We start from the raw sequence: 14,960 nt of genomic DNA, 5'->3' as shown, positions 1-14,960 counted from the left end.
AATATTTGATTTTTTACCACTTAAATCATTCAGATGATTATGGCTGCTCTTGATCTGGGCTTTCAAAAGGCTCAAAGGCATATACAAAACTCCACAACAGCAACGCTGTTTGCCTTATGTGAATGTCTAATTACTCTTTCCCTAATCCAGATTTTCCAGTGCTGTTTATGTTTTATCATTAATTCAGTTATCTTTTTTATTGTATGCTACATTAAATCCTTTAAGAAAAAAGATACAGGGTATATAGAGTATTTTTTACATAGATAATATATAAAATAGAGTATATATTATATATTTTATATATAATATCATATATATAATATAATACAGTGTGTATATTTAACATAGTATATAGTAAAACATATATAGTTTGCATATTTATATAAAATATAAGTAAAAGCACAAATCTATACTACACACAATTTATTACTTCTTTGATGACTTAAAAGGTATGGCAGAAATTTACAGCATATTAGATATCATCAGTAAACCATTTAAATATTTACTTTAAGTTGAGAATTAACTTCCCAAAAGAATATTCCTTTTCTTGGGAAGACATTATTTTTCCAGATTTCTGTGAATAAAATAATTATCTCCCTTGGCCACTCCCTAAATTCTTCATAGAGACAGCTCCAAGGTTTATGGTCTATTCTGTATTATCCTCATTGAAGTAATTCAGTCTGAACATACATAACTTGTGAGCTTATTTTGAGCCAACTGAAAAATCATGCATAAGATTTACACTTTTCAGTGTAAACTTGGATACTTTGGTTGAAAAGAAAGGCATTCAGTCTATAGAAAAAAAATACAAATGTGCCTCTATATAACCTATTGTACTATTCGTAGATATTTAGCTGCATAAACAAACATTTCTATTCAATGAGTCAAAGAGGAAATAGAAATGTTAAAGTTCAAAACTGCATTCCATTTTTCAAAGTGTGTTTTATTCTGAATAGGAAAGAACTGAATTGAACTTATTTGCTTTCCTCAAACTAAAATATTATGAGTTGCTTTACCGTAAATATGTTTTCTTCCTAAATAAAGCTACGTTAAGCAATAGGGTTAACCTCAGATAATTCAAAGGTATGAGGAAGACATATTGGCTAACCTACTTTATTTGCTGTAATATTAAAATTCTGGTCAATTATTAACTGTAAAAAATAACACTATCTTTTTATCAGAGAAAAACCACCAGTTCCTAATTTCCTGGGATCTGTTTGAAGGCATGTCAGAATGCCTCATTTCACTAGAGGAAATTATAAACATGAATTTTTCTATGATCTATCTCTAGAATGAGTCTCTAAGATTGGAAGAACACCCATGGCTTTTCACTACTCAATATTCACAGGCCACATGAAAAAATTACGCTGACTTCTAATGTGCTTATGAAGATACAGTATAAATAAAACCTAGGTGCCAATACATGCCAGTATTGATATTTTTGTAATTGATTTTTGGTAATAAACATTACTCTCAAGTCTGAAATGACTGTGTTAATTATCAGGTACAAGTATATAATCTTCAGCCCTATTTCTTCTAAAATTTAAAAATTGAATGATAGCAGTTCATGAGTTCATGAGCTTTAAACAGGTTGGACCAAAAGTTCTCCACTGATACCCACAAACTCTGCAGGGAAATAAATGCTTCCTTAAAGGCAATTAAACAGCAAGTAATAAAATTCACTACAGGACTTTTCTATTCTCTGTAGAGTCAACCAAACCCTTGCATAGGAGATGCAGAAGAAAAAGTCTTCTTATTTCTTAATAACAACAGGGTCTCATATCTCATTTAATCTTCATAGTAGCCCCATTATCTAACAGGCAGAATCATCAGATTTAAGGGACTGCAGTTACTGAATATTTTTCATTTTTATATTTAAAAAATGCTGTTATAAAGAAACTAAAGTCAAAAAAACCCAGAGGGTGCTGTTCTCCCTGGTGAGGCCAATTCCTGCAGCAGGTGTGCCCTGACTGAGCAGAACATTTACAAACTGCTCATGCAAACACTGTCTTTCACTGGGCCCTTTTGTCCATCTAAATGTTCATCTATCAGAAGTGGGAAGGTGTTAAAACAAGTAAAGTAGGAAACCACATGAAGCACCCAAAATCTTGACCTGAAAATCTACCTTCAGCCAGCACAAGTACTATAGCCAGAAGATGCCTCCTCTCCCATCATTACCAGCAAAAGTAGGTGCAAGTTGGCTAGTTAAAAATCTCATCACATTCAGAAGATTGGAGACTGACAAGAATTAGGCTTGGGGTGGATTAATGATTGTGCATTGAGCATTGACTCCCCTATACAGAATTTTATTGTTGTTAACAAATATTTGACCAATAAATATGAGAGATGCCCTCTCAAAAAAAAAATCTCATCACAGATCACTAATTTTTCTATCTACTTTAATAAATACATTAATAAATTACTGTTATTATTGTCATTAGCTACTACCATGCATTGAACATTTGTGTTTATTATGTGCCAAGTGGTTTTCAAAGGGTTTCTCATCAAGTAGCTTGATTTATCTTTGGAATAGTATAATGAGGTAGGTACTATTACTGTCTCTCTTAATAGATAGGGAAATTGAGGTTTAGAAGTGAAAAAAAAAAGTGTACAAACCCTCAGCTTGCTTCTCCTCATGTATTCCACACCTCAGAACTTTAGTGTTGAAAAGTTATGGGCTTTGGCATCAAATAGACCTAGGCTCCATAGCTGACTAGCTCTATATAGCTTGCTTAGCTTTTTTGTGCCTCACTTTTCTCTTCGGTTAACTAGAGATAATGTACATTCATAGAAATGTTTTAGGGCTTAAATGTCATAATAGATATAAAATGCTCATTCATAGAGCAACATAAATGTGTATCCTATTTGAAAAATCCAATGTCTACTTTTCAATCCCTAATTTGCTTTAATTTTCAGCTATTACTGGTAGAATATACTTCACACAGGAACTATTCTAAGGGCTACTCATTCTTCAAATAACCCTGAGATGGGTACTCCTGTTTATTCTCATGTTAGAGCTGAGGAAAATAAAGCACAAAGAAGTTTTTAAAAAATAACTTGCCCAAGGTCACATAGCCAGTTAGAAGTAGAGCAAAGATTTAACCCAAAGAGTCTGGTTTCTGAGTCTAGTCCTAACCTCTGAACCATGCTTCCTCACTAAGGAATATCCATTCCTAAAATCTCCTTCTTTGACTTTTAGGACACTGCTTTCCATTTCTTCCCTGTCTACAACAGATGTCTCCTTCCCTGCTCTTATGTGTTGCCATTCTCCAACTACTGTCCTCCTCCACATACACGACACTCTCTCTTTGTGTGGTCGTACCTCCTTCCATGCATTCATTGACTCATATATGCTGATAACACCCACTGTGTAAACTGTTAGTCCCCCAAAGGTACCCAGTCTCTTCTCCACGTCTACATAGTAATTGACGTCCCCTCCGGGAACACAGCCTGCTAGCTGGAGACCACATTTCCCAGCCTCCCTTGCAGCTAAGCACGGCCATGTGAGCCCCCCTCCCCCGCCCCACCGTTGACTGGAACTTCAAAGAAACAAAAGCAACTCTGGAAGACAGGTATTACAACAGGTGAAGCTGTCTTACCATCCTGGGCCCCTGGATGACTTAGTACAGCAGAACTGCCTGGCAGCCTGGATCACCTACCTGGTGTATGACAGAGAAACAGACACCCACCTTATTCAAGCCATTGCATTTGGAGTTAGCTCTTCCTATAATTAGCACACACAAAGCTGGTATCTCTGGCTGAATTCTGTCTCCTGAGCTTCATATTTCTTCCTGGATTTCTGTACATGGCACACCTGACAGGAACATTGAATTCTGCATTTCCAAAATGGAACTAATCAAATCCAACTTCTCCCCGCAATGAATGGCTTCTTTATCTATCCGGTATTCAAGTCCAAGTCAAGTGTCCTTGCAGCTTCCCTGACACTCACTCCCCACACCTCCTTCATCATTCTGTTCCTTCTTTTCTTAAATATCTTTCACCTTCATCCCCTCCTCTCCAGCCTCAATGGCACAACCTGAATTCAGCCCTTCTAATCACTCCCATGAATTACCTACAATGGTTTCCTAACTCTCTTCCCTGCCTCAACACCGAATCCTCATTTCAATTCATTCTCCACAATGCGGATATGATTTTTAAGCACAAATCCAAAATTGTTACTTTGTGAGGTGCTTTTTCAGGTCAAAATATTATAATAGATTTCATATCAGTCAATTCTAAAGACAGAATTTTCAAGTCTTCACTGAAAAAGCATGAGAAGAAAAGTTGTTTGAATAGTGAATAGGTAACAGGAAGCTCACAACTGAACCATATCAGAAAGAGAGTGAAAGAAAAGAAGGCATTTGTATACCTGAACTGAAACCTGCAGAATAGTTCAAGGCCCGATTAGATCAAGCAAAGCCTGAAGATAAAAGGGATTTTCCTGACACCAAACCTAAATGGTCCTGCAGGGCTTTTCAATGATAAAACAGCTACCACCTCAAGTCAGAGTCAACCTGTCCCCTGCCTGTGTTGCTGAGGAGATAATGAAGTCAGCAGAGGCAGGAGGGATTTGACTTTATGTAACTTCTTGGGGATATTCCATCTAAATAACCACTGAGCCTGAAAGCTGCCTACTGTTTCCTATCTGGGCAGGAGATTCTGTGTGTGTTTATCTGAGAACAGACCTTCATTATTAATAAATCAGAATCCCATGACTACTCCATCCTAAGCCTCACATTTGTGAGCTGTCTGCCTTTTTATTTAGCAATGCACAACTCACAGAACTCAGTATAAAAGCATGCGTTCAGGACATACAGAGCTCTTCATAATCCTCTGTCTGCCCTGTCCAGCCCTGTCCACATGGCTCTCCTCACGCACTGTGCTCCAGCGGTGTGGTTTTGCTTTCAGTTCAACTTTGCACTAGGGCCTCTCTGCTTGGAATGCCCTTTGTGGCCCCAGGCTGCTTGGCTAACACCTGCTTATCTAAGATTGGAAGCCCAGTGAGTTAGTGCTCTGTCCTGTGTTCCCATTGCAAATCCCAAACAGAAACACAATGGCAATTAAGGATTGCCTACCCTATGTCAGGCTCCTTCTTGTGCCAAAATTCAAGACAATCCAATTCCTACATCTTATTCTAGCCACTGACAGTAAGGATCGTTACTATGCAGATTTGACTAACTGTACATTAGTGCAGCTGCTGTTACCTCTTACTTCCTGCCTTAGACTTCTCTTTCAACACTTGCTCCTCATTTTGTTTCCAGTGTGGCAATTTACTTGGTCTTAAGAAGAATCACACTAGTAACTTAAGAGCAGGTATACTTGAAAGAAAATAATCAACTCCATAATTACATAGAGCTTGCCAGAAGGCCACACCCCTATTTCCCATCATGCCCTTTCATACTTACAACATTCACATCTCTACTTCTGGCTCAGAAGTGCTGAAGAAATACTCATGTGTTTAAGATGTTGTGTGTGAAAATTATAAAATAAAAATATCTTCTATTAGTCAAAACAAAGTATTGACACAATTTTTAAATTGGTCAAAGATGTTAACACTAGAAGAGTGTTAGCAAACAGCGTTGAGATACTCCCTAGAAAAAAAATACATATATCGATTATAAAACAAATACCATTTGCCAAGGACAGCAGGAAGAAGATCCCCAGTTTGGGTGAGGCCGACAGCATGAATTCATGGCTCTCAGCTCACAGAGCAGCTAACACACAACTGAGAGGATACAAACCACAAACAGCCCATCCCACATGGTTCTCTATGAGCTGCCCCCACCTTTAACCTGGAGGAGGAGCCCCACATGTCCAATTACTGTCTGTGCACACTGGAGACCTACACATACTTGTCATCATCTGGGGTCTTCGTCCTGTAAGCCACAACTCGCAAAGATCATCTCCCTTCACAAACATCCCCTACCCTTCTCCCTCTCCCTAGTTATAGATGTTTTCTGTTACTCAGAGAGGAAATAAACAACCATCTAAAGAGGCAGAAATGGTTTGAGCAACACAATTTGTCACAAAGCAAATTATTAAGAGCATTTAACATTCAAACTCAACGCCACATGGAATAGTCTAAAGGACAAGTGCCCCAAAGACACGCAGCGGGAGAAAACCATCTCTGTCCTTACATAAACCTCTGTGGACACTGGTTTTCTGAAGAAGCAGCCAATATCTTTTAACAGTAGTCTTCCTCCTGGCTACAAAACCAAGAATGTGTCTTTAGGAGTACATTTTACTTGACTCTCTGTCCCTCTTTATTTCATATTTTGCACTGATCCTCTTGAACTATGGCCTGTCGTGAGTCTGTTTACTTCCATTTACTTTTCTGGGGGTGGCATACAGAGTTGGAAAATGGCATTTCAGTCTCTTTAAGGAGATGTTTATGCTTCCTTTCCTGTCTGAGATAGCAAAACACTTTAATTATTATCTACAACTGTGTCCTTCACCATTTTAGATATAGAACCCCAAGAACAGTTGAAAACTATGGATGCTAGTCACTGAAAGAAATGCATATAAAATATTGAAAACAACAGCGGCAGTTATCACTTTTCCCTTGAAGTCCATCTAAGAGGAGCAACAGGTCCATGGGCAAGAGTCTCTGCACTTCAAAGACTTTTTCTCTACCAGCCTCTGCCTTCTTCTTTCCTTCTGTTTTTCTTCTCCAGATAAAGTCTAGGCACAGAACTTTAGTAACAGATCTGGTGGAAAACTCAGCAGGTGAAAGAAGAGATGCCTAACAGTCCTGTATCTTACCAACCGAAACTCTGAAGTCTCACTGAGGCCAAGTTTCACATGTGATATTTGGAAAGTATGGTTACAGAAACAAACCAATCAACAGGCTGGTAAGCAGTCAGTAACAACTGCCCAGGCCACCTCTGTGTGGACTTTTGCACTTGCAGCTCCCTAGACTCAAAAAATACTCTGCAACAGATGTTTGCACATCTGCATCCTTCTCATCAACTGGTCTCAGTTTAAGTGCCACCTCCGAAGAGAACCTATTCCTTACCTACCATCCAATCTAATGCAGTATCCTCACCAATAAAGCCATTCTCCAGCACATGACCCTGTTTAGAGTCTTCAAAGTGCTTACTACCACCTAAAATTATTTTTTATTGCTTTTTGTCCTTGCTAAATGTCTATGTCCCTAACTAGAATATAAGTTAAAAGGGTGGAGAGGTTTTTGTCTGCAACATTTTGCACTATCAGAATGTAAATATCAGTCTTTATAATACCTGGAGCCCAGCAGGTCCTCACAAAATATTTGGAATGAATGAATCTGATGGAAATAAATTGACGGCTGAAGATATTTCCACCTGTGATTTTTAAAAATCTATACTTTTATATAAGTATGTAGTTCATTATAGGTATTTGAGGAGCTGTGTACCAAACCCAGCAATACCTCTGATAGGAATGTTTCTAAGATGTGCAATTGTTGCTAAGTTTCTGCTCTGTCATTTTTCACAGGTTTCAAATGTGTCATAAAATATTATCGGGTCAGGGACTATGCAGGCCACCAGATGGTTGAGAATGATTTATTTCCTTGATTTCAGTCTACTGAAGAATGTTTGCAGACAAAAAGCCAGTTCTTATCTCTGAGCTTACAGAATATGAAAGAAAAGGGACCTTGAAGTTCATCTAGTCTAGATTCACTCCTAATTTTAAAAACTCATTCTACCCACCAGTGGCATGATTATCTGACCTTGACTTTAATATTTTTAGTGATGAGACACTCACTCACTATTTTACAAGAGAATTTGTATCACAATTGGAAGGATTTTGATGAGCAAGGTCTTCCTTCTATTGATTCAAAGTTTCCTTCCTGTAAATTCTGGCCCTTGGTGCATCAATGAGTAAATCTAGTTCCTGTTCTGAATGATGAACTATGAAACATTTGAAGACATCTAAAATACCTCCTCTTAGCATTTGCTACTTCAGAATAAACGTCCCAAACACCTCCAGCCATGTCTCACTGGTTCTTCCTTGTAGGCCCCTCATCTTCCAGGTGGGTGATCTCTGGGCACACAGCAATCAGCAAACGTATGTTCTCCAGGGCAAAGTGGAATTAAGTCTTATTTTTAATGATCGATTTAATTGTATTTAAAGTACAATTAGCCATAAAACTACTAAGTGGTGATCCACTTTTCTAAGTCAACTATGCATATAATTATGCACTACAGCACTACCAACATTAGTATCTGTTATTGATTGTAAACGCAAAAGCAGCATGAACCTCCATCTCTGCTGGAAGTCTGTCTAAAGAACATCTCATAATATAAGTAATATAATGACATTGTCATAATGACAATGCCAGCTTACTATTGAAAGTCTTTTGATGAAAATATGAAAAAAACTTAAAATAACCATGCCATCAATTTACACAGGTACAATAGTGTCACTTTTTTCAATCTTAAAATTCATGGAACAAGCAATTATAAACATCCTGAAAGAAAAGCATCCCATTATAAATACTACCAATGAAAATAGTATTTTCTAAGTGAAAATAATCTAAGATGAACTAGTAAAATGAATTGCATTTTTACAACAGAAAAATTTTATTACATATTTAAATGAATATTTTCCAACAAAATAGGGTAAAAGTGAAATGAATTTATGCAGATTCAGAGTTTGTGGGAAGATCTGGCAAATTGATTCACGTTCTGCCATTCTCAGGATCAATATTGATCAATAAGCATACTATTAATATTAATTACTATAGAAGGTGGAAATTACTACATATGGTGGTATAGTCAATAAATTCTCACATTGATGTTCCACTCCTAAAAACTAACAAATTGTATTAAGTTCACCCTAGGAAAGTTGGTAGGTTTCAATTCGCGTATCTACACTTATATCTATATGGCCATCATTTGCTTTCTAAAAACTTAGTGGTAACTTATAATGTTTGAATATCCACAATTATGTCTGCACTCAATATTATCTTAGAAAATATTAAGCACTGTTTTCTGTTTTATGGGACAAACAGGACTTTAACTGATGAACTTGTTAATTGACCATCCCTATTACAGACACCTGCTAATATTCAGCTTTCATCCAGAGAAAAAGATGTAGCATAATCACTGAGGAACTCAGGGACATTGACCCAATAATTCTTTGTTCAATATACAACACCTTGCATATTCTTTTTTCATCAAAGTCAAAAGGTTATACTAAACATAATTTGGTTAAAATGATAACACCCAAAGACAATGCTTCCCAGTAGTGTGAGACATTACTGAAAGTATTTTACTTACCTTTTAAAATAAACATTTATCCAGTTGTTTGGACAATTCTTGTTATGAATTGAGTTGTATTCCCCACCCCACATGCATATGTCAAGGTCCGAATCCCCAGTACCTCAGAATGTGATCTTATTTGGAAATAGAATTGTTGTAGATGTAATGAGTTAAGATGAGTTCGTAGTAGAGAAGGGTGGGTCCCTCATCCAATATGACTTGGTGTCCTTATGAAAGGGGGAAATTTGGAGACAGATGCAAACAGGAAAAATGCCATGTGAAAATGAAGGCAGAGATTGAGTGATGCTTCTACAAACCAAGGAATGCCAATGATTGCCATAGAACCACCGAAAGCTGAGGGGGAGGCATAGAACACATTCTTTCTCATACTGCTCAGAAGGAACCAAACTTGCTGACACCTTGAACTCAGATTCATAACCTTCACAATTGGGAGGCAATAAATATCTGTTGTTTAAGCCAATCACTCTGTGCTGTCTTGTTACAGCAGCTCTAGGGAACCAATACAATTCTGAGGCTCAAAAATACTAGGCCCTCTTCTTTGTGTTATTCCTTCAGAGTCCAAAGCATTTTATTTTGGATATTGCTAAATGTGCCATAGTCTTGTTCTCTGAGATTAATGTTTTTTAACAGCCAAAAACTACTCATATCTAAGACACGAAAAGAATGGATCACTTCTGTAGGTAATCCAGGATCTTTTTCAAATAAGTTAGTTTATACTTTAAGTTAATGAAACTGATGTTTATACAACTGTACAAACTGACTCTGGCAGCCTAAAAGATGTTCTGAATAATAATAGTATTTCCAGAGAAAAATATGTAACCTCTTAAGGTAACCATCTTGAAATATGTAAAAATACATGTTTCACAAATCCTAATGTGTTTTGTCTTAAAGCTTTATCTTTACAGCCACACTATATATAGTTGTGTGTATGTGTGTTATATTGTGAATAGTGCTGCTACTTTATGTTAAGCCAGAAGTTTTCCATAGTGCTGTGTGATACCCAGGGACATGACTGGAAGTCTGGCTGGGAAATGATCCCAACTCTTCAGCCTGAGCAGCTTCCCTTCCATCTGATTTACATTTTGAGCTTCCATTCTTGACCAAGACTGCAAATAAACTTTTTGTAAGGATGGAAATATTCTAGATGGGTGTCCAATACAGGAGCCACTAGTTCCAAATAGCTTTTGAGCCCTTGAAATACAGCTGGTGCAACTGAGGAAATGAAATTTTTATTTAATTTAATTTACATTTAATTTAAATAGCTACATGTAGCTACTGGATACTGTATGGAATGGTATAGATTATAATTTGAAATAGGATTCTGCTGATAATGAAGTTTGAAAATCACCACTAAATATGAAGGAATAGGAAAACTTCTGATAACAAAGGTATAACTGATGATTCTGGTAAATTCTCCCAGGAAACACAAATATGCAACTTTCTTGAGTACGAGACACTTGATTATCATCCCAGTGAGCGTCTAACTCCATCACATCAGCTAACTAAAGCTGACATCACTGATCGTTAGCCAGCAGGGGGAACCGAAGAGCACAGGACAGCATTCTCTCAGGAGAGTGAGATTGTTTCCCCTCTACATGTTTTAGTCTACGTGGAGGCCTAAAATACATACTCGGCTCAGGAACTCCAAACGTTGTCTTCCCAAATATCCAGTTAGTTACACACTCTGCATGTGCCTGTTTTCAAAGGACCCCCTAGGAGGCAGCAATGGAACTTCAGACAAGAGTTTACAATCCAATTAATTCTAAACCCTAGTCTTCTCTAAATCCCTTTGTTAAAATGTAGTTAGTATTCAGATTTTCATATTGATTTTTACCTTTATCCTGTTTCTTCACATATCAGAGAAAAATGTTAAGAGCCTTTGTGTTTAGACAGAAGAGGAAAATTTCATCGGCCCATTCTTTTATTCATAAGTTAACCACATGTGGCCTTACCTCCTGATAAAGGTCACTGAGATCTTCCTGGTGGGCCTGTTTGGAACATCCTGGGAATTCCCTAACACAACAGGAATCCGGGGGCCAGTCCATCTCTGTCATTTCCAACCAGTCGGTGAAATACACCACTCCACAGCACTTAAACTGCAAAAGAACAACTGGTCAGGCCCAGAAACTGCAAAAATATTTTCTTAACTTATCGGAGATTAAACGCTAGATTTCTTAAATTTCTGTACCCAGAGCTAAACTCACTTCTTTCATCACCTAATAATACATGTACGTTCTACATCAAGGACAAACATGTTGTAAGGGGCTCCACAAGAGAAGACTTCTGAACAATAATGCCCGTAACACATGAGAACAGATCAGGCATAACTGAGTCTCACTCCCCAGCTGCAAGGTCCTCTACAAATGATCATATAGCCACAGGGTTAATTTACACACTAACACAACAAATAGCTGAAATCTTCTATTTATCATTTAACTTCTTGGCCACTAAGGAATAGTTGGTCAATCTATTTGTATATTACCTAGTTAACAATTTAACTACTTACAAAATTCATATATTATATTAAAAGTTTCCATAATGTCTGTAGAAAGATTTGTTGACCAAAAAAGCCCACATCATAAAGATTAGCTAACTTGGATTCATTAGCCAGTAAAATTTCAAAACTGTTTGAGATATAAACACAGTTTTGGCCAACAAATTGGTATTCAACCAAGTGAGAGTCTTGAAACAAATTATCATATTCTATCACCACAATCTCAGAAGAAATGATGTGACTTCAGTCTAAATAAAGTTGGATTTAAGATAAACTATGTTGCCTTTTTTCTTTTTTGTCTCATTTCACCAAAGATTAGTAAAAACTTTCTCTGAACAAGGACACAGATCTATCTATGTCCAAGATTAACACTGTGTCATAAAATATCACAATCTACCATTGAAAATTCAACTACCATCAGTTTTGGAGAATTCTGCACTTCTCATCTAAAATGAAAAGAAAAATACTAAAAATGATTTTACATCTTTTCATTTACCTAGATATCTAATTTTTTAAAAGAAAAAAATCCCCTTCAGAGTACTTAAATGATGAATTACTGAGGCTATGAGTTATACTAAAATTTTCCAAGAAACTTAAAAAATATTTTTAGTAGTTTCCTTTTACAAACTTGTTCTAAAAGCCATGAATATACCTGAACATCACAAATTAGGTCAAACATAATTTGACATTATATATTTTACATAAGTTACAGACAGTATCCATCAAAATGTAAAAAGACTTCAGTTTCTAAAAATCATAAACAACTACATTTCCAAGTCAGTATTTTTACATCCTTGCAGTCAGAGAAAACCCACTTCTCATTCCCTAACGACATGTGTTTTTCCACATTGATGACAGGACAGTTCTTGGAATACAGAACACTGCAACTCCATCCACAATGAAACAGCCCATTTATGTGGCTTTGTCAGGAAATGAGGTGCTCTACATAAATGAATTTTCCAAATAACTTAGGCATACCAGTGCCAAACATTTTTTATTTTAATAAGTGGCTGAGTTGTTTTTATTTTTAGGTAGTTTTTTTCTTCATCAACAGAAGATCATGAATTTGCACTGAAAATTTTCCTGCAAACTCCCTCAAGAAAACCCATTGATATGTCACCCATGCCTGTGATCTACATTTCCTTGTACTTTTCCTGCCTCCTTTAAAATGGCATTGTGAGATGGGGCCACCCTTGCTAACACTGTGTCAAACTAGAAATGCCCCCAGCACTCCACACATGAAGAAGTGAGGATCTGAGGGGCTAAGAAAGCTGCTGGGGCTGCAGAGCAGTGTGTGGCAGAGCCTGTTTATTTGAAGCCTGTACTCCAACCACTATATTAAAATACATTTGCAAAACTCCATTTTTTGTTTCAAGGTATTAAATAAATGTGCCAAGGGCTTAAGCAAGAGTCCACAGAGCTACAGTGGAGTCAGGAAGCCTGAGGCTTGACAAGGTCACTTTCAGCTCTACAAGTTATTTTGAGAGAGGGAAGTTACGAGCTGAACTGTGGCTCCCTCACCCTAAATCCATGCTGACCCCAAGAATATGACCGTGTTTGGAGACGGGGTCTTTAGAGAGGCGATTAAATAAGGTCATAAAGGTGGGCCCTAATCCCATATGACTGGTGTCCTTATAATAAGACATTTAAACACAGACACATCCAGGGAGAAGACATGACGACACAGAGAGAAGACGTCCATCTGCAAGCCCAGGAAAGAGGCCCCGGAAGGCAGCAACTCTGCCCACACCTTGATCTCAGCCCCTGGCCTCCTGAACTGTGAGACAGTGGCACATTGTGATGATGGCAACCCTAACAAGCTAATACAACGGGCTTTTAAAAGCTCTCTGAGGGTGTCCAGAGGTCTTCACCACTTCCTTTTGGGCAAAATAGGCCTATGATATGGAGGAGACTTGTTACCATGCAACAAATCTAAAAATATGTGTGCTCTCATTCACAATGCTTGTAAATTGTCCATCTAGGTGGAGGCCCTCTTCCTACCATTAGAAAAAAACTCATTTTTTTTTCTTAACCCGGGTCATCATGGTCTACATCACAAATTCCCAGAAAATAAGCTCTGGACAGCTTCTACCCAGGGCAGTAGCTGAACAGAGCTTATTATAAGTTCCCTAATGTTTCATTTATTTTCCCTTCATGTTGTTTTTAGTACAAATGAACAGCAAACAAACAAAGTCAGGAAGCATTTAAACAAACAGGAAATCTGTGTTACAATGATAATTTTCACCATCTCAACGATTGTGACACAAAGAGCCAGATTTGGAGACTCTCCTGGACTTGAACCTCTGCCTGTGTAGTGGACAGAGTAACTGAGCAGAGAGCTGGGTAGCTGGCATTTAAGACACTGATTCTCAAATACCTTATGGCCCAGCATTGAATGAAATTAAAGAAATAGGAACCCTTGGGAATATTCTGGAAACATCACTCCAATCACAAGGAAACTGCTTGGGAGAAAAGCTTGGTTGGAAACAATAACAATGGTTAATTTCAATTCACCAGATTTTAAACACCTAAATATAGACTCTGTTAGAGAAGATTGAATGTAGTGCTCTATGGAATTTAGGACAGCAAAGCTAAAATACTTAAACTCTGTAATGTTATTGTCAAAGATAAACTAAATAAATGAAATTTATCTTAACCTTCTCACTTACTCTTCTCAACACCCTGAAGAGCTAAGTACTTATTATCACTATGTTTCAAGTGAAAAGACTGAGGCTTACAAAAGTTAAGTAAATTATAGAAACTCATGTAATAGGAAGCAGTGGAGCCAGATTTGAACCAAGGTCTTTCTGACTAGAAAGTTCATGCTTTTAATTATTTACTGGCTCTTATTCTCAAATGAGAACGATTATTTAAAATTTTTAAATGATGATTGAAATACAGTACTAAAAACATGAAAAATGATCTCTTCAAAGTGAAATTGGATATTTATTAGGGAACTCTCATATAAGGAAAACACCACAGTTTCAGTAAAAAAGACTTTGAAGAAATTCTAAAATATATGTGAACCATGTGAAATGAAAGGGAAACGGCATACTTGGGAAGAAAACCAGGGCATGGAGTAACTAAGGTATTCCTCAATAAAGAATTACACTGGTGGTAACTAAATCATAAGATCCACTTTTTTAGCACAGAGTAAATGACCAAAACCAATGTTTGGAACATTTGTTTTGGAAGTGTGCCAT

The 14,960-nt window shown here is 37.1% G+C and overlaps 1 protein-coding gene across 6 annotated transcripts in view; it reads right to left on the bottom strand.

Annotated features, from left to right (window-relative positions):
* Nucleotides 1–14,960, bottom strand: part of TSPAN12 (tetraspanin 12) — a 61,427-nt gene that overhangs the window by 6,905 nt on the left and 39,562 nt on the right. For all 6 annotated transcript variants that reach the window (XM_017655654.3, XM_017655659.3, XM_017655656.3 and 3 more), the window contains one exon: nucleotides 11,216–11,359. In XM_017655654.3, coding sequence (XP_017511143.1) covers nucleotides 11,216–11,359 — 144 coding nt within the window. The remainder of the gene's footprint in view (nucleotides 1–11,215; nucleotides 11,360–14,960) is intronic.

The sequence above is a fragment of the Manis javanica genome, chromosome 6 (genome assembly GCF_040802235.1).
Source record: "Manis javanica isolate MJ-LG chromosome 6, MJ_LKY, whole genome shotgun sequence".
NCBI classification, from domain to species: Eukaryota; Metazoa; Chordata; class Mammalia; order Pholidota; family Manidae; genus Manis; species Manis javanica.
Note: the sequence above shows the minus strand (reverse complement) of the source record. Positions and strands in the feature narration are given on the sequence as shown.